The sequence below is a fragment of the Pseudoliparis swirei genome, chromosome 7 (assembly GCF_029220125.1).
Source record: "Pseudoliparis swirei isolate HS2019 ecotype Mariana Trench chromosome 7, NWPU_hadal_v1, whole genome shotgun sequence".
Lineage (NCBI taxonomy): Eukaryota > Metazoa > Chordata > Actinopteri > Perciformes > Liparidae > Pseudoliparis > Pseudoliparis swirei.
The window spans coordinates 27,077,523-27,097,714 of record NC_079394.1 but is presented as its reverse complement, the minus strand read 5'-3'; the positions used below and the strand labels follow the sequence as shown (position 1 = coordinate 27,097,714).

Sequence of the window (20,192 nt, the reverse complement as noted above, 5' to 3'; positions counted from 1 at the left end):
GACCTAATGATGAATTGTGGCACAAATACAACCAGGGAGCATTCTGTCAGAGGAGTTCACAATCATGGGGAGACATTCATCTGCTGAGAGTTGAATGAGAAGATTGATACCACCCATAGGGGGGGGGTTCAGCCTGATTCAGCTTTTAATGAGCCCATCAAGACACACATATATATATATATTTTCTATAGTCTCCATAGTCTCCATATTCTCTATAGTCTCCATAGTCTCCATAGTCTCCATAGTCTCCTTAGTCTCCTTAGTCTCCTTATTCTCTATAGTCATCATAGTCTCCTTATTCTCTATAGTCTCCATAGTCTCCTTAGTCTCTATAGTCTCCATAGTCTCCATAGTCTCCTTAGTCTCCATAGTCTCCATAGTCTCTATAGTCTCCATAGTCTCCTTAGTCTCCATAGTCTCCATAGTCTCCTTAGTCTCCTTATTCTCTATAGTCATCATAGTCTCCTTATTCTCTATAGTCTCCTTATTCTCCATAGTCTCCATAGTCTCCATAGTCTCCTTAGTCTCCATAGTCTCCATAGTCTCCTTATTCTCTATAGTCATCATAGTCTCCTTATTCTCTATAGTCTCCTTAGTCTCCTTAGTCTCCATAGTCTCCAGTCTCCTTAGTCTCTATAGTCATCATAGTCTCCTTATTCTCTATAGTCTCCTTATTCTCTATAGTCTCCATAGTCTCCATAGTCTCCTTATTCTCCTTAGTCTCCATAGTCTCCAGTCTCCTTAGTCTCTATAGTCATCATAGTCTCCTTATTCTCTATAGTCTCCATAGTCTCCAGTCTCCTTAGTCTCCATAGTCTCCATAGTCTCCATAGTCTCCATAGTCTCCATAGTCTCCATAGTCTCCATAGTCTCCTTAGTCTCCTTAGTCTCCTTAGTCTCCATAGTCTCCATAGTCTCCATAGTCTCCATAGTCTCCTTAGTCTCCTTAGTCTCCATAGTCTCCTTAGTCTCCATAGTCTCCATAGTCTGTTACGATGCAGAAAACAAGAACAAATATACGACCCAAAGAGTGAAATAACTTTAATAGACAACTTTCTAAATGTTAGACATATCTATTTTCCAAACAGAACTGGATCACTTGCAATTAAATTGTGTTGGTTTTCCAGCAGCAATCATGTGATATCGATCAAAGTGTTTAAAGGGCCGGCGTGGTGCTCGTCACATGCCCCCAAAAAAATACTCTTAAACAACAAACCAAACGCTGCGCTGAACTGACACTTCAGGTTAACAAATAAACGTGAACAAATATTCCACAGGTCATATTTCAACAATGCCATGACCCTAATTTAGAACTTTTCCAGAGGAAGCGCAAATCCAGATAAGGCCTCAAATCTTCTACTCCTCACGGTACCAATCAGTCTCCATCTAAAAAAAACGCCCTTCACCACACACACACACACACACACACGCCTGCGCACGCACACACACATTAATAATTAACTGTGGGTTCTGGCGGGGCTCCAGTGTGTCCCTAAATGGCTCCAGTCATGTAAATCATTCCTAGCCAGTCTGGACACACACTGATAAGCTCCACTGTTTCCCTTCACTCACCTATTGTGCATCGGTTCAACAGTATAGATTCCTATACATGAACACTGGTAATACACATTCAGCATGGAGAATATATATTCTTCTAAATAAGAATACCACTAAGGGGAATTAGTGTGTTTGTATAAGACAATCAATAGTTTCAGTTATTCACAACAAATGCGTCTTGTGAAAATAACCCGTTAAACGTCCGTATGGATTTGATATTAGTAATGACACAAAGCATAACCTCTGTTCCACATTATTTAAACTTTGATAAAGGAGTGAACACCGTTGCTGAATAACTCAAATTGATTTGCCAGAACAAGACACACAAGAGTCCATTCACTCTGCAGCAGGAAGGCTTTGTTGACACAGTTAAAGAATACCTGAAAAGACCATTTCTCACAATGCAGAGTTGTGTACATTGTGTCAGTCAAATGTCCACACACACACACACACACACCAGTGTGTATGTATACACTGACCTGACGGGCGGGTCAAGAGAGGAAGCAGCAGACTGGAAGGCGACTGTGGGAACATGGCCTTCAAAGATACCCTCGTCTGGAACAACACAAAGCGCACATTTCCCTCAGCTTCATAACTGTGAATCATATTCACCTTGATACCTCGTACATCGCTGGGCTCTGAAAGCCTGAAAAATAGCATTTTGAATGGGAGTCTGTGTAACAGTGATACAGGAGGTGCTAATGTGTAATGTGGCGTGTAATAGCGTTTAGTGCAGTGTGACGACAGCCATTAAAACCGATTCCCCTGTAAATACACTAGAGCACTGCCATCTACTGGTCAATAGGGGGGGGAGGAGTTAGGCTAAACTGGGCCATGGGTAATACATGAAACCTACGCGGCAACACATATGTTTTCTGGCCTTTTCAATTCCATTCAGTTCATTGTGTATCGCCCCAAAATCACAAATTTGCCTCAGAGGGCTTTACAGTCTGTACACATGCGACATCCCTGACCTTTGACCTCACATCGGATCAGGAACAACTCCCAAGAAATAGAAAAAACCTTTTCATGGGGAAAAAAAGAAAAGGGAAGAACCCTTCAGGAGAGCAACAGAGGAGGATCCCTCTGCAGGATGGACAGAACAATAGATGTGTACAGAAGGAATCATTACAGAGTCACAACACATTTTATGAATATGACTTGAATTGACAGTAACGGGTCACATGCGAGTGCCAGAAGGTTCCCTACAGTCACAGTTGATCAAGGTCCCCTACAACAACAACAACAACAGACTAATCTGATATAAACTGCGTGGGCTGAGAGTTTTAGTGGCCCATCAGTGGAACAGCTCCCACAGGTTTGCCCACATTGCAGGTGTTCTATTTGCACAAAAGTTATTACCCCCAAATTGAGGTTTTGAAAGCGATTTGGATTTCTCGTCTACGAGGCAAAGGTGTGAACCGTGGTGTGCGTAGTAAGTGGAGCGCGCTCTCGGCTGGAGACGAAGCGATAATGTATTAATCAAATGTTAAAGTGATTTTGCCTGCAGACGGGAGGTAATTGTTCATCGCCCTGCGTGCGCCTCTACGCCTGCGGCATAATAAAAGTAACCATCCTTTTACTCCCGGCAAAGATGGCGGATACGAATCATTTGAATCTGTGGTGAAGTAGGTGAAGCACTAAAGACGAGTGGTAAAGAGGAATGTGCTCGACAAAAGCTTTCAGTCCGTAGCGTCATGCAGTTTGAAACGTCGACATGACAGTGGACTTCAACATCTCCTGGTTGTGCGCACAATAAAGGCAACTACATGAAGTGGCAAGAAAACATGGATTTTTTTGTCTCTCCATGATACAAAAATCAATGGATTACACCTTTCATATGTACACTACCATTCAAAAGTTTGGGGTCACTTAGAAATGTCTTTATTTTTCAAAGAAAAGCACTGTTTTTTCAATAAAGATAACATGAATCAAAAATACCCTCTATACATTACATTACATTACATGTCATTTAGAACATTTTTTCGCTTTTATCCTTTAAAGCTTTCAATACCAAGTGCACAACAAAACAACAACAACAAGAATACAACAAACAACAAGTAACAAATTTCAAACAAGTCGAAACTAAAAAGTAAGTAAGTAAAAGTATCTCTGCTACTGAAGTGCTAATCTGTGTTTTAATCCAGATATAGTCGGAAAAGGTGTGTTTTCAGTCTCTATACATTGTTAATGTGGTAAATGACTCTTCTAGGTGGAAATGTCTGGTTTCTAATGAAATATCTCCAGAGGTGTATAGAGGCACATTTCCATCAACTATCACTCCAGTGTTCTAATGGTACATTGTGTTTGCTAATCGCCTTAGAAGACTAATATCTGATTAGAAAACCCTTGTGCAATTATGTTAGCACAGCTGAAAACAGTTATGCCGGTGATATAAGCTATACAACTGGCCTTCCTTTGAGCTTGAAGAACAAAATTTATACTTCAAATATTAATCATTATTTCTAACCTTGTCAATGTCTTGACTATATTTTCTATTCAATTTTCAATTCATTTGATAAATAAAAGTGAGTTTTCATGGAAGACACGAAATTGTCTGGATGACCCCAAACTTTTGAACGGCAGTGTATATATATTTCTAAGTAAATACAAATAAATACATATTTTAAAAACTAAAGATCAGTTGATTAATTAGTCAATCAACTAAATTAACAAATAACACAACATTGAATAAAACTGGGAAGACTAATGAATAATGAAAAAAGATTGTTAGTTGCAGCCCTGAAAGAAAGCAAATATTGAGGTGAGCCTCTGTGATCTCTGGTGGAGGGGTGGATGGGTGGAGGGGTGGAGGGGTGGAGGGGTGGAGGCCTACCTGCTGCTGCAGTGCTCGTTCCCGGAGGAAGCAGCCGGTGAAGGCCTGGATGAAATACTTCACGGACTCTTTCCCTTCGGCCTGCTTAAGGAGGGACCTGTGGGTCACAAACACAGTAACGATCACACAGGAATACACACTTCAGTCGGCCAAAACAGGGCGCGCACACACACACACACATGGGCGTCACGGCGACCTTAAAGTGACACGGCAGCGCTCACCTGAAGATGTCGTTCACAACCAGGAACAGAGAGCAGTGCTGAGCACAGGCTTTGGGCTGAAACACACACACACACACACACACTTTTTAAACCTTGCAAAATTGCATTGCTTCAAAGATATTAAAAGCTTAGAATCCAGAAACTATAGACAGCATACATTGAAACCTCTATTTCATAACACGATTCATACGAACTACCAAATATTGACCACTTGGTGTCCCCGTTGCATCATCGACAAATCGACAAATCATCAATGAGTCAACGGTCCTCCCTGTTCTCACTCTGTCCCCATTAACCAGTTTACCACTCCTTTTTTCCTGAACACACACACACACACATCTCTGCCTAATGTACACTTATCATGTGTTTTAGATTTAGCACATTTAAAAGCCAAGCGTAAACATTTAACAGCTGTACCGTTCATGTGCCGTCTGCATGTTCATATATCTTCTCGTCCCAATTATTCTCCTTCTCACCCCCGACACGCTCGTATAGGGGCATATGTTTCACTCCAGGAGGCGCTCTACTTCACAGACTTGTAATCCTGCAGTGTGATGTAGTCACAGAGGTATAAAGGACCACCAGACTCTCTTGTGACTAAGCTTTCCAAATATTCAACTTAACCGCAGCCAATTCAAAACCTTCCATCTGTGCTAAGAATGGAGCAATATGTATATTGCAATACTTTTGGGCACATCGAGGCTCAACGTGGAGCAACAACCGTGCAGATGTGATTGTAAACATGTCAGAGAATGACCACTTAGAGCACAGGTGTCAAACACAAGGCCCGCGGGCCAAATCCGGCCCGCCGCATCATTTCATGTGGCCCCTGACGGCTTGAAAGACATATAATCCCCTTTTCTTAAAGAAATTGAAGAACATTTTTTTCATGCTTTTATTTTGAAGGGTTCAAATGAAATGGATTAATGTTGTAATATTAGAGACATTTTCTTACGTACAATATTTCTACACTCAAATAAACAATAATCAAATGCAAAGAGAGTTATTTAACACTATGTTCGAGGAGTTTATAAAGTGTTTCCGGCCCTTTAAGAGGGCGGCCATGATGCTGATGTGGCCCACGGTGAACGTGAGTTTGACACCCCTTAGAGTCTTAGCGAGGTCAATAAGAGCAAACAACCCCACCCAGAGTTTATATGGTGTCATTACAACATGACGACGTACAAACCAAGTGCTGTCATCCTCAGTTTTGACTCGCTTCTCTTTTTCCACTCTCGGAACAGCATTCATCAATCAAAAGGTGCCGTGCGTGTACGTTGGCATACGTTGTCTGGGTGTCTGTGTAACTCTTGCATGCCAGCGTTTTATGCAACCCCCCCCAGTGAAAACAGATGGGTTTCTTTAGCATCCTCCTCCATACCTTACCAGGAACACTTCAAGGAGGGTCAATTACAGCACACAACAAACATCCTGTTTTGGGTAGTAAGGCCCAGGAAGCGAGTGTTTATTGTTATTGGGCCTTCGCTCTCTCACTGGAGCGCAGACCAAAACGAGGAATGCGAGCCTCATTTCATGTCTCACGATTTTGATGGGAGTTTAAACAAGCGAGTGAAAGGCGGGCGAGAGGAGACACGAGCCAGCCCCCTCACACACCTCTTGTTTTCTGTTGTGTGTGCGCCGACGGAGACTCGTATACACGGAGACACATGTGAGGCGCACATCTGACTTCCAAACAACCCGAAGGCTCAGTGAAACCTAAACGTAAGCCTTCCGGCAGACACGCCATGCCAGATGCAGTTTAATAAACAAAGCACGGCGGCTGGAGCCATGTGTGAACCAGCCAGGTGATACAAAACAGAGGTCAGTCAGAGATGGATGAGGGGGTAAACAAAGAGACACATGATGGGACGGAGATGTGTCCCATCATGTGCACACACACACACACACGCACACACACACACACAAATGTCTTTCCACTAATTCCTTGAAATCCATTTTAGCTCCTCACAGCTTCCAGATTTATTGTATAACCAGGAATATTGATTGTGAAATTATGTTTTGACTTGTTTCATTATATATATATATTTTTTAACAGTTAATTGACAATCAAAATCTTGTTGTCGATTCAACTTCTATCAATGTATTAACCAGTTAATCCCCAAACTGGTTCAGCCCCAACCTTTAGCTTTGAATAATGTATTTTATTTTAAAGGACAGGTTTACAGAGTTGAGGTACAAATAGTGGTTTTAATATCATCTGAAGTGATGGACACGCACACACACACACACACACACACACACACACACACACACACACACACACACACACACACACACACACACACACACACACACACACACACACACACACACACACACACACACACACACACATTAACATGTTAACAGAACTCCTCTCTCCAACATTGTGGCTCCCCAAGTGCAATCAACAGGCAGACATATTCATGCTCATGCAGTGTTAGTAAGCTCAAGTGGACCATCACTGTAGGGGAAGAGAAAAAAAGTGTCATAACTGTTAAACGTTAGAACGAGGCTGGCAGGTAACGTCTGGCGTCTCCACCAGAGTTTCCTCCACATCTCTCGCTACCAGAGGCATGCGGTGATCTCGGTACATAGGATTGCATTCAGGGCTGTTGCAGAGGTGGGCACTGATGTCTACTTTGATTTATCTCTCTTCCTCCACTCGCTTTCTGTTGTGCCATGCCTACTCGGTGGATTGGCCTGGATTCTGAAATTATTGCATCTGCATATAAGTGTTGAATTATTCATCCCTACGAGCTATTCATACACTCTGTCATACTCATTGAATGTATTGTAACTCTGTGATGCTTCCTTCTGCACACATGACATCTATGTCTTCTGTCCATCCTGGAGAGGGATCCTCCTCTGTTGCTCTCATGAAGGTTTCTTCCCTTTTTTTTTCCTGTAAAAGGTTTTTTTCTTTGTCTTGGGAGATGTTCCTGATCCGATGTGAGGTCAAAGGTCAGGGATGTCTATGTGTACAGATTGTAAAGCCCTCCGAGGCAAATTTTTTATTTTTGATATTGGGCTATGCAAAATAAACTGAATTGAATTGAATCCCTCATATGTCTTACATGTTCTCAGTTATTGTGGGATGAAAAGCAACCCTTGGCGGCCAAGTGGAAAACACACAAAACACTGCTGGTATTTCCTAATTACATTGTAATGAGGACTATCAAAAGCAACTTCAATCAAAAATCACTTCTGACTTTTAAACATGGCACGCTCTGAATTTCAAAGTTACATGAAGTGAGGAGTGGCCAAAGTCTCAAGTGACAAGAATCCAGTACATACTCAGCACAGTAAATGTGGCGCAGCGCAAGCCAAATGATGTGAGATGCAGTACGGCGCTCGCCAAATGATGTGGGATGCATGCAGATCAAAGCCAAGTGGTGCGAGTTAGCGAGGCAGAAACAGTCAATAAAGATCCACCAAAAAAAGCAAAGGCACGCTTCCAAGTACTATGCATACATAACAATAGCCCGTAATAAACGAGGAGGCGTTATCGTCACACTGTTTGGTTTCACAGTTTACAAATCAGTTCAAAGGGGAGATTAACACATATGGAGCGTGCAGGGGTTTTCTGATGTGAGACTTTACCGCCTAATTCAGGGCAGATGAGACCAACTAGGTGGAGAACAAAACAATTTACCAACAGCGATGGGTCACTAATTAATCAACAATGCCGCCAACTCAGGAAAATGCCAAAGAAGTCCCTGGTTGGCTGTAACGGACTTCTTCCTTCCCGTAATGATGTCGTCAGAGTCGCTGTGCTTGGAGCTACGTGAGGTCAAATTGACGCCAATTTGAATACGTCACCCTGCGCTCCGAGGAACGGCGATGGCCGCCACGCCACACATTTGTCACATTTCACAGATCACAGCGTGAATCAAGAAATGCGACAGATCAATTCGTAATGAACTTTTTTTTTACTCGCAGGATTAAACAAACTGGGTGACAGTCGGCCTTTTTGACGTGTCATAAGTGAGAAAGGCTCATTCAGTGTTTCTCTGCTGAACACAGAAATACATAACTCTATCCTTTCTAAGTTCAGGGTTCTTACACATGTTGACCAATGGATTTCCAGGACTTTTCCAGGACTTTAAACCAAATTTCCATGACCAAACTGAAATCTCGGAATGAACATGAACAATTTAGAACATTTCGTGTGTCGAGAGCGGACGCCGGCTTATATTTTGAGCGTCTTTCTTTAAAAAAACATATTAATTATTTTAAACTCCGCATAAATGAACATGTGAATATAACAAATTTCCATGACTTTTCCAAAACTTTTATGATTTACGTTTTTTCCAGGACTTTTCCAGGCTTGGAAATGACCATTTTAAAATTCCATGACTTTTCCAGGTTTTCCATGACCGTACGAAACCCTGTAAGTTGTTTACTGAAGTTGTTACAGAAAATGACTCACAAGCAGTGACTGTTCCAGTTGCTTCTGAGGATTTGACCCCGAGGTGGTGAGAGCGCACTCCAGCAGACTGAGCACGGCCTCCTCCAGGCTGGACAGGTGGTGAGACCACAGAGAGACCACAGCCTGCTCCTCCAATGGCAAGCATTGGCTAATAATAAAAAAATACAAATAATAATAATTTTATCTCAAATATAAGTAGTGCATATAAATATACCTGTTTGGACACAACTTAAGAGAACATTTGATTATTTTACAGCCCAAACAAGAGCGCAGTGTGCCTACCTGGAGTAGGCGGAGCTCACAGCATCCAGGAAGTGTTCACTCAGTGCCGCCCGGACACAAGTCCCTGGCAGCTGCAGCAGTGCACCAATGAGAGGAGCCGCCTCGGGGCACGTGACCAGGGGGACGCAGGCTTCTGATGTGGCCAGAATGCTGTCGCATGAACACCTGCACAGAGGAATACAGACACACTCTGTAAATAAGACACATGGTGACATCACCTTGGGATCTGGGAAACTGTGACGGATTTTTTGCCCATTGCTTCTTAACATTTCAAAGGGCCCCAAAGATATTTGAGAAAATAATCAGCAGGTGAATTAATTACGAATATAACTGTAAGTGGCAGTTCCTGTCTCTCTTCTCAACTGTACCTCTGATTAATGTCGCCCAAAGAACTGCATCTCTTCCCGATGTTTTCCTGCAGCAGTGCCACCGTCTGAAATGCAGGAAAGAGCCCAACTTGCATGTACGCTGACATACATCAGTGTTTATCAATGCAGGTCAGAATAAAATGGCCAATACCTTTCTCAGAACCTCGAGATGGTACTCTTGAGGTGGAACGCCAATTTGCTTCATCAACGCCTGCGCCGGAGCATCGTCTTCCTCCGTAGCAAGCTGACACAGCACCTTCTGGGGGAGGGCAGGCAACATAATGTACAGCTGATCATTGGCACGTTATATGTATATCTATAACAGACTATAATAGTTTTTATTTTATTTTGTTTTACTTCTTGTAAATTGTGTTTATTCTCACAAGCAGAATACACAGTTATACATTGCACTTTTAATTTTTAATTTCCCCCCTCCATCCCAACACAGAACAAATCGAACGGCTTCAAGTGTCAAAAAGCACATTACAGTATTAGTTGTTCAAGTATTACACAAAATTAAAAATAATGTAGGAGGTAATACAGTCAAACAGAAACCAGACATGAGTTTGAGAAATTGTAAATTATTGCTATTATTAGTTCCTACAACAGCGTCAAGACAACTTAAAGAGCTTCTTTTTTTCCCCCTTTTGTAAATAATTTTTATAGAAAAAAGAAACATCAAAGGCCACAGAAATGGTTTATGAATCCAATGAGAGAGTCTTCAATTTATCAAAGTATTGTATAATCGGACCCCAAGTAGATTCAAATTTCTCCGTCTGTCGCCGCAACGAGAACTTGATTTTCTCCCATTTTAAGAAGAACACCAGATCCGACTATAATAGTTTTTAATGCAATTTGCCCAAACCCCCTAGATTCACAACATCAAAGCTAATGAGTTACTGGAATATAGGATGACTCCGTCGGCATCACATCATTTGAACCACATGAGTGGAGAAGAGGCATTTCAGTAAGTGAGAATGTATGGACGGCATATGAGCAACTTCAGGAATGAACATTCTTTGTCAGAGAGGGTCTTGGTGTTTTACAAGCATTTTTCAGAAGGGGCCTCATCATACACTGATAAAACGAGACTCGTAAACTCTGCTGATCTCGTCTGTGAAAGTCATACTTAAGGAGGGAACACGAGACTCGAACTGCATGATTCGACAAGAGTGGCTCTCGAACTTGAGGGATGGTTTTCGGCAACTAGCGTGTTGCTTTGAAATAACAACACAAATTCCACACAGTTTTTACTTTTGATAAATAAACCATATGCTTGGCGAGGTTTCATCAGCATACCCTCAGAAGTGTGATGAAAGCCCTCAGCAGTGTTGCTTTGAATGATAGAGTGATTCAGACTTTAGAAACGGCCGTCTCTGTTGGACCACAAGAGGCCGATTCACTGGTACAAGTTGGGAAGTGTGATCCAACAGAAAGGGCCAAGGCCTCACATCTTCAGCACGCATCGGTTTTTTACAACTTCGATGAACCGAAAACAGAAAAAAAAGCCACACCGCTAAGAGTAGACTCTGAAAGAACAAATCCCTTTCAAACTGCAGATAAAAGGATGTCAACACACGACGAGGGGGCGAACGAGAACGAGAGTGGCACAATATGAAAAGAAATTTTAAAAAAAGTGAAGGGGTAAAAAACCAAAATACCAGGAGCACTGTGGTGGAGCTCTGTGGTTTCTTTGGCCGGGCTCTACAGCACGCTAAGATGCTTACCCTCCACAGAGTCGGACAAAATAACCCCAATCACTTCCATCTGAGCACCCTCAAACTCTGCACACTGAGTACATACAAAACCAATCACACTTATTCCACCCTCGGTGAGGAGGAACAGTGGGGCAGGAGGAAATGAGAGGGAAGGAGGGATGGTTAGAAGGAATGGCAGCGAGAGACTGGAACGCAGCGTGGTGGCTGCATTTAGAACGTGGGGCGCGGGGGGGGGGGAGGGGATTATGACGGCCAAATGGATAGGTAGATGGCAAACACTTTAGGTCAAAAGTCATTTTTCTTTCATAAAAAAAGACAGAATCCGAGCTGGCTTTGGGGTCTTGTATATGCTGCTGCCAAAGAACTGATCCCCTCCTTAAATCGAAAATAAAAACAGCGGATGGAGAGAAGTGCACACGGCATAGACGCGTTGGTTTTGACGAGTGCCTGTTAACAATTACTGAGCAGTGATTGAATTCTCCCCAAACCAATGAAAGCCTCGAGTATAGCCTCAGATGGTCAAAACAACAGAGAAACGATGAAACGCGGGAAAGAGAATACCACATTTAACACCAAGAAAAGCGTCATTTCAAACGGCGCAAAATCGAATCTATAATCTTTTGACCTCACGAATTTGAGGCATTTCAATATAAATAATCAAAGAGGTTTGCTTAAAGTGCAAAAACACTTTGCTTTGATTGAAGTTGAAGCATGTCACCATAATCTGGGAGCGGTGGCTGTTTTCAGTTCTGTAAGTGTCTTGTTTTGTCGTTTAGGTGGTTGGGCCCCTTCTTTTGGGATTTACATCACACATTGTGATTTGACATCAAAGCAGAGGGTCCAAATGGCATCATCAGACAAATACAACTTTAACCATGAGGGTAAAACTGTAATACTCAAGGAGTAGTTTGACAATTTGGGATACCGGCTTATTCAAAGACTTAAGAAGATTAATAACACTCGTGCCTATACGTTACGTATGGAAAAGTGGTAGCGGTGGGAAACGGCGAGCTTGGCTCTCTCCAAAGTAAAAAAAATGACATAAACAAACAGTTAAACTGCCCGCCCAACATCTGCGCAGTGTCTATTTACAGTGGCGGCGAAACTCACACGACAACGCTCACAGATTTATGGGAGCTAAAAATAAAAGAGCTTTTATTTTGTGAGAAATATGCATATTTTCCAAAAAACATTTCACTTTGTCCTTTGAGTTGAAAGGATAAGGAAGAAAACTGTAAAAAGACAGAAACATGAATAATACTTTCAAGTAAGTCAGATTTCCTGAAAGAGGGATGCCACCCAAGAGGACACCAAAAGGATGAAGGGGAAGCGTAATTGTCCCAAAGAGACTTTCATCTCCAGATTAAACGCAGGGCGCAGCCTCCAAGATATGTCTCCAGACACTCACGCTGCCACAGTAGCTCCGGGGCCCACCTGTGGCTCACCCCGTTTGAGTCCGGAAAGATACGAGCCAAAGATTGAACGATCAAACCAATAATCACACTCTGGTGCTTCACTCGATCCGTCATCTCTTCAAAAGAGTGTGGTCACTGTGTGGTCCCCGCTGCCAGCGCAGGATGTGGAGACGCAGACCGAGGGAGCTAATGACTATCTGACGTGGCCTGCAGCAATGCGACTCTACCCGGCATGCATCAAACCCAGTGAGAACACTCAGATGTGGAGAGGAGGCGGACGGGGAGGGGTGAAAACGAAAGACGTAACGGCGAAAAACAAGAAACGAGAATGGGCACTCGGTAGAGCGCATACCTTCGCATATCACAAGATCGGGCATTGAATTATGAACATTTTGGCATTAGTTGCATGCCAATTGGATAAAAATTGACCGTGCTATGGTAAAAAGAAGATTTTGACCTTTTCATGACGTTGACCTTGACCTTTGACCCGATCGATCCCAAAGTCTAATCAAATGGTCCCCGGATAATAACCAATCATCCCACCAAATTTCATGCGATTTGGTTTACAACTTTTTTTGTTACGCGAATAACACGCATACAAATAAATAAATAAATAAATAAATACACGGCGATCAAAACATAACCTTCCGCATTTTCAATGCGAAGGTAAAAATACTCATACGCACGTTATCGTGATTTACATTTTTTTTATTTTTATTTACTTTACTTTGTTTTCCCCTTGTATATTTAGTATTAGTATTTAGTTTTTAGTTTTTTTGTATTTAGTTTTTCATTTAGTTTTTTGTTTTACAATTATTTTTATTAATGCTCTGATGTGCACCGCTGCTGTGATTTTTGAAATTTCCCAACTGTGGGACGAATAAAGGTATATATCATATCATATCATATCATAAAGAGGAACAATGCATGTGGCTTCTAACACTGGACATACAGTAGTGGCGCAGCACGTGTTTTTGCACCAATACCCACATGCGTATGCGAGCACATGCATAAAATTACAGGATTTAGGTGCCACTTAGCACGAGACCCTCAAGTCTATTCAGAAGGCAGCAAGAAAACAAGGTCGGGGAGCCGGATCAGACAGGCCTAACAGAAAGCAGGCTGCATTCTGCATTCCTGGAGCGGCAGTGCAACACAACGCAGACACAGAGAGAGACACCGAGGCAGACAGTCTCCAAACCATACGTCTGTACTGGGGGGGGGGGGGGGGGCTGCAGTGCTGAATAAGGTTGCCGTGTTGTTGTTGATGTGCTTCCTGCCATCCCTGTCGTCTGTGGCTTGAGAGGAAGCTTCTTCGGAGAAGATGGGAAGCCGCAGAGTTTTTTTTATGGGAGTATTGTACTCAATTGTAATCAATCCATTTTCGTGAACCCTTTGACTCTGTCCGTCGGTGTTTTATCGCGAGCATTCGGCTATAATTAACTACGATACGATGTTGGGAATACGGGTTGAACCTGAACGTTTTTAAATGCTCATCACGGAAGAATGTGATGGGTGCTTGAATGAGAGTGCGCAAAAAAAGAGCTTTTAAGGAGTTTTATCTCAGATATTTCGTCATGGTTCGCCTTCTGTTTGAGAAAGTACACCGTTCACAATCATAGCAAAGTGGGTTTTTTCAACAGTTCAACTGCCACAGACTGATGTCCAAACAGAACTATTGAAAAGTTTGTATTATCTGAGAAAATGTGCAATATTCCCACATAACCTTCCCTCACCTCTCAAAATGTGTAATATCAACATATAACTCTCCCCTTTCACCTTTCTTTTCACAAGCTAGGAACAGCACTCAGCACTAGCCTATTTATTTACTTATTAACCTCTGCCCTCTCCTTTTTTATGTTGATAACCTGTTTTTTTTTAACTGTACCTAATACTGTATATTCTACCACCTTATGTACAGTGAATTTTTACATTTTATCTTATTACCTTCGCATTGAAAATGCGGAAGGTTATGTTTTGATCACCGTGTATTTATTTATTTATATATTTGTATGCGTGTTTTTCGCATAAGTAAAAAAGTATTAAAGCGAATCGCATTAAATTTGGTGGGATGATTGGTTATTATCCGGGGACCATTTGATTAGATTTTGGGATCGATCCAAAGGTCAAGGTCATGAAAAGGTCAACATCTTCTTTTTACCATAGCGCGGTCAATTTATATCCAATTGGCATGCAACTAATGCCAAAATGTTCATAATTCAATGCCCAATCATGTGATATGCGAAGGTATGCGCTCTACCGAGTGCCCATTCTAGTTCTTATAGTGTGTTTGTACCTCTGTTGACTCGGACAGCCCTGCAAAAAAAATCCAACGTGTCTGGACTGTTGATCTAGGCACAAATGGCAAATAAAAAAACCATAAACCTTGTGTACCATCACCAAACCTCAACTGTTGCTGCCTATTCTAAGAAAACCTTCCCTCCAACCACGACCCCTTCCTTCCAGCAGACATTAGTAAGGTGAAAATGGATTCATATGCAGCGTTTGGGAGGATTGAAGGTACCCCAACATAATGATACATCCCCTTTCCCTGATTAAAAACAATATATTAATGTAAAAGGTAAATCCTGCACATGCATACTATATACGGACAGGAAAACTGTAGACACAAACGTAACCATACACATATGCACTTCGCTTCCCCTCTTATGGGTCAAAGACCATCTGGCAAATTCAAGGTTTACTTTCAAGGCACTGGTTTAATTAGCAAGATGTTTTATTAGATGATAAATTAATCAAAAGAATACAAACACAGTTAATCTGGCAAAAATGTGAAAATCCACATTGTTTATCATAAGCCATCTGTGTGGACCCTCTCAAAGTTGAACGTTGCAGGATCTTTTCTTCCCTCCGTTCTCTTTCCCTCGCTTTGTGAGAGTGTGTGTGTGTGTGTGTGTGTGTGTGTGTGTGTGTGTGTGTGTGTGTGTGTGTGTGTGTGTGTGTGTGTGTGTCATGAAAACACAGTGAGTAAGAGCAACTAACCATAATATAAAGGCCGAGCCGTCTCTGGTGACAAGCGGTAGTGAAACAGTCAATTCTAATTTGCTTTCAAAATATGTTTTACAGTTATGGACACACAAGGCTTAAGACTAACAGAGACCCAATCCACCTCATACATCACTCACGTCCCACCGGAGAGGAGAAACAGAAGGCTGGCGAGAAAACTCCTATTAAAATGAAATTAGACAGAAAATCTCTTCAGCAGCCCAAAGGCGTGCGAAGATAGATTCGGTTTTTTGTCGGGGAATTTAAGGGATGGTAATCAGCCTGTACGTCCAGCCTTTTCTGGATCTAAATGAGACATGAACATCAAACGGATCGTATCGGAAAATTATGAAAAGGGCATTAAATGGACAGATGTAGTTTTTCCTCTCCACCTATTCCAGCTTCCCTCATGATCATGTGTTTGATCTCTGACCCCACGAGGTGGATCCATATGACCAATGCAACTGCAGCCAGGACGGATGACATTATTTGGCATCATAATTGACAATGTTTTGTATATCAGGTAAGCCAGGCTTGGTGAGTCGGTTGTATTAACACAAAACTAGACAGAAATGCATTTAAAACTAGAATGGGCACTCGGTAGAGCGCATACCTTCGCATATCACAAGATTGGGCATTGAATTATGAACATGTTGGCATTAGTTGCATGCTAATTGGATATAAATTGACCGTGCTATGGTAAAATGAAGATTTTTACCTTTCCATGACCTTGACCTTTGACCCGATCGATCCCAAAATCTAATCAAATGGTCCCCTTGGTTAGTTAGTTAGTTAATTAGGTTCTTAGATTTTGGGATCGATCGGGTCAAAGGTCAAGAAAAGGTCAACATCTTCTTATAGCACGGTCAATTTTTATCCAATCGGCATGCAACTAATGCCAAAATGTTCATAATTCAATGCCCAATCTTGTGATATGCGAAGGTATGCGCTCTACCGAGTGCCAATTCTAGTTTGCAGTGTTTTTAAGGAATCTTACATGTGTTAGATTGATTAAAGAAAGGACATTAGGGTTAAGCGAGATGCAGTTGAGGTCCAACCACAAACAGTTTGACGCATCAACCCACAAGGGAAATCTGGCTGCTAAAGCCCCATTTCCACTTGATCCTGAATATGAACTAAAACTGGTAAGATAAAAAATGAAACGCAGTTCAGAAACATTTTTCAGTTACGCCAAAAAGCACAAAGATGAAATGAGTCTCAGATAGAAAGTGGCATGTAAAAGCAATCACTTTTGTTCAACCATTATTTAAATATATATATATATAAAGTCTACCCAACTCTCTTCCATCCAAATCCTCTGTCAACAGAGAGAGAGAGAGTCCAGTCCATACCCGTATCCACTGGTTAGCCTTTGTTTCCACAGCACTGCCTGGACACTCCGAGTACAGTCCCCACAGACTCTGGAACAACAGCCTCCTGCCCGGAGCTGCACACAGCAAGACACAATGGATGGTGGATTTCTGATTTAATATAACACCCCTTTTACACAGATTCTAAGCATCCAAATGACTCATGCTTGTAAAGAGGCTATTATTAGGATGGACCTGATCCATCCACCATTCCCCCAACACAGAGTTAAAGTTTATTTCCCAAGGTGCACTCACCATCGGCGGTGACATAAGGGTTCCAGCAGAGTCGGCCAAGGAACTGTCCGAGGAGGGGCAGCCTCTTCATGGTCTCTGCTGTGGAGCTCTTGGGGACATCACAGAGACGGCAACAGGCAGGAAGGAGAAAATGGGTTTAATGGCGAACATGTTTTACACCCTCACACCTTGGAGCTGCGTCGCTCGGACTAATAACTTCGGCGGTTCGGTTCTCGGAGATGAAGGCACATATACAGTCATTTGTTATTTCCTCATCTGGCACATAATCAAACATTACACAAGTGGAACCAATCCAAAAAACAGAGGAAAAAAAATCTCTTTTCGTCACGGTTTGACTGCCTTATAGATATTTGCACCTCCTTCTCCCGTTTCATCCTCCCTTGTTTCATCCTGATAACCGAGCAACCCTGCGTACCACAACACCAAACATTAGAAGATCACACGTCTACGTAATGGCTCGGGTCGTGAGTTGAATAGCAGGCACATTGACAGGTGCACAGTAGTAGTGCCTTGCTCATGCATCCCCTTTGCTCGTGTCACAACTGTTAGGTACACATTGCAGAGCAGGGTCTCTGGTCGAGGGGGCTACATACCTGTGACCGTTTAAGTATGTGTGCGTCTGTGCTTCTTAATGCAGTACAGACAACAGACCATGTGATTCATTTCACCTCACAGCCAATTAAAAAGATCCAGAAGGTTTCAAGTCGGGGCAAACGCCGTATTAAGGAACGTGAATAGCCTTTAATCCTGAATATCTGTACCTTCCAGTTTTTAGATTCCAAGAATATTTCAGGGCGGCTCGTTGAATCCATTGGGAAACTAGAATGGGCACTCAGTAGAGCGCATACCTTCGCATATCACACGATCGGGCATTGAATTATGAACATTTTGGCATTAGTTGCATGCCAATTGGATAGAAATTGACCGTGCTATGGTAAAATGAAGATTTTGACCGTTCCATGACCTTGACCTTTGACCCGATTGATCCCAAAATCTAATCAAATGGTCCCCGGATAATAATCAATCATCCCACCAAATTTCATGCGATTCGGTTAAATACTTTTTGAGTTATGCGAGTAACACGCATACAAATAAATAAATAAATATACGGCGATCAAAACATAACCTTCCGCATTTTCAATGCGAAGGTAACAAGATTTGGTGAACGGTAATACAAGTGTGATTTTAAAAATAACAAAAAACAGCACAATCAAGGAGCTATGTGGAAAAACAAGACAGGAGCAAGTCACACTCACTACTATTTAAACCAGAGCCAAACAGACAGCGATCAATAAAACTCGTAGAACGACAACCAACTCATGTGTTGTCTCTAGTTTAATATCCGACGCGAGTCATTCTCAATCTTCCGTCTCACATTCCTTCACTCCAACGGATTTTTGTCTAACCTATACTGGAGACCAACGTATGCACACAAATCTAACGGCATTTAAAGTCGACGCTCATGTGTAGACCCTGGTTTTAAAAACAATCTACGACTAGCGAGGTTATGTTTCGTGTCGCCAGACGAATCTGTCGACCCCAACTCGGTGAGGTGGACGAACCTCTAAGGTTTTTACACTCATGTCGACTGTATTTGTGCTTCCTCAGGACTGAAAACTATTCAAATTGAGCTGGAGACAAATGCTTAAAGTATGACTTTTAAACTCATTTTATATTCAGAACTAGAATGGGCACTCGGTAGAGCGCATACCTTCGCATATCACAAGATTGGGCATTGAATTATGAACATGTTGGCATTAGTTGCATGCCAATTGGATACAAATTGACCGCTCTATGGTAAAAAGAAGATTTTGACTTTTCCATGACCTTGACCTTTGACCCGATCGATGCCAAAATCTAATCAAATCGTCCCCGGATAATAACCAATCATCCCACCAAATTTCATGCGATTCGGTTTAATACTTTTTTAGTTATGCGAGTAACACGCATACAAATAAATAAATAAATACACGGCGATCAAAACATAACCTTCCGCATTTTCAATGCGAAGGTAATAACTCTGTAAAAAAACAGAAGTTTGTTTAATCTCATTACTTTTCTAGGTGTATTACATTGTTGTTGTTTTTTTGCATTCAACACATCTTTTTTTCAATAAGATGACTGCAGTGGGAAAAACAGAAAGCAGATCAAAGAGGTGACGTATTACTTAAATTTACAAGCCAGTATGGCCATGTGCATCATGAATCACGCACATTTACAATATTAGTGAGTATTCATCCCATATTTTAGGATTATATCATGCATTTCACGTGTGCGCTAATTGAACTGAAGAGAACCGCTTTGACGCAGGATAGACCCATAAAAATAAATCGGACTTAAGCCGGTTGTAATTGAAGCACCGTGCTGGAGCTCCACCAAAGAGGATCGTTCGGTGTTGTTCATGTGATCTTTGAATGTGGAAAAAGCATTGACACCAACATGAAATATCACCAATTAGTTTTCTGATGGGCTTCACAATATGTCCCTCTTCTTGCCCCATGTCTTCCTCCCCTTGGGCTCATCAGCCTCACTCACACTCCATTGAGCAAAGAAAATTCAGACTTTTCAGAAAAGTTGTGCAATTTTTATGTTTTTAGATTTAATTTGTTGTATTTAAGAATTCAGAAGTAAGAGGACAGCAAAAAGGGAAGAGGAAACAGAAGAACAAACAACAAACTGCAGTAATCCTGGCAAACTCGGCACTTTACTTCATTTTCCCCCTGTATATTTAG

At 41.9% G+C, this 20,192-nt stretch overlaps 1 protein-coding gene across 3 annotated transcripts in view; it reads right to left on the bottom strand.

Annotated features, from left to right (window-relative positions):
- The window catches only part of fancc (FA complementation group C), a 32,374-nt gene that overhangs the window by 4,176 nt on the left and 8,006 nt on the right, over positions 1–20,192 (bottom strand). For 2 of the 3 annotated variants that reach the window (XM_056419542.1, XM_056419543.1), the window contains exons 3-11: positions 17,461–17,548; positions 17,188–17,282; positions 9,848–9,955; positions 9,697–9,761; positions 9,329–9,493; positions 9,047–9,194; positions 4,615–4,670; positions 4,394–4,490; positions 2,037–2,112 (exon numbers count right to left, since the gene is read on the bottom strand). In XM_056419542.1, coding sequence (XP_056275517.1) covers positions 2,037–2,112; positions 4,394–4,490; positions 4,615–4,670; positions 9,047–9,194; positions 9,329–9,493; positions 9,697–9,761; positions 9,848–9,955; positions 17,188–17,282; positions 17,461–17,548 — 898 coding nt within the window. The remainder of the gene's footprint in view (positions 1–2,036; positions 2,113–4,393; positions 4,491–4,614; positions 4,671–9,046; positions 9,195–9,328; positions 9,494–9,696; positions 9,762–9,847; positions 9,956–17,187; positions 17,283–17,460; positions 17,549–20,192) is intronic. The other variant, XM_056419545.1, reaches the window with a different exon arrangement.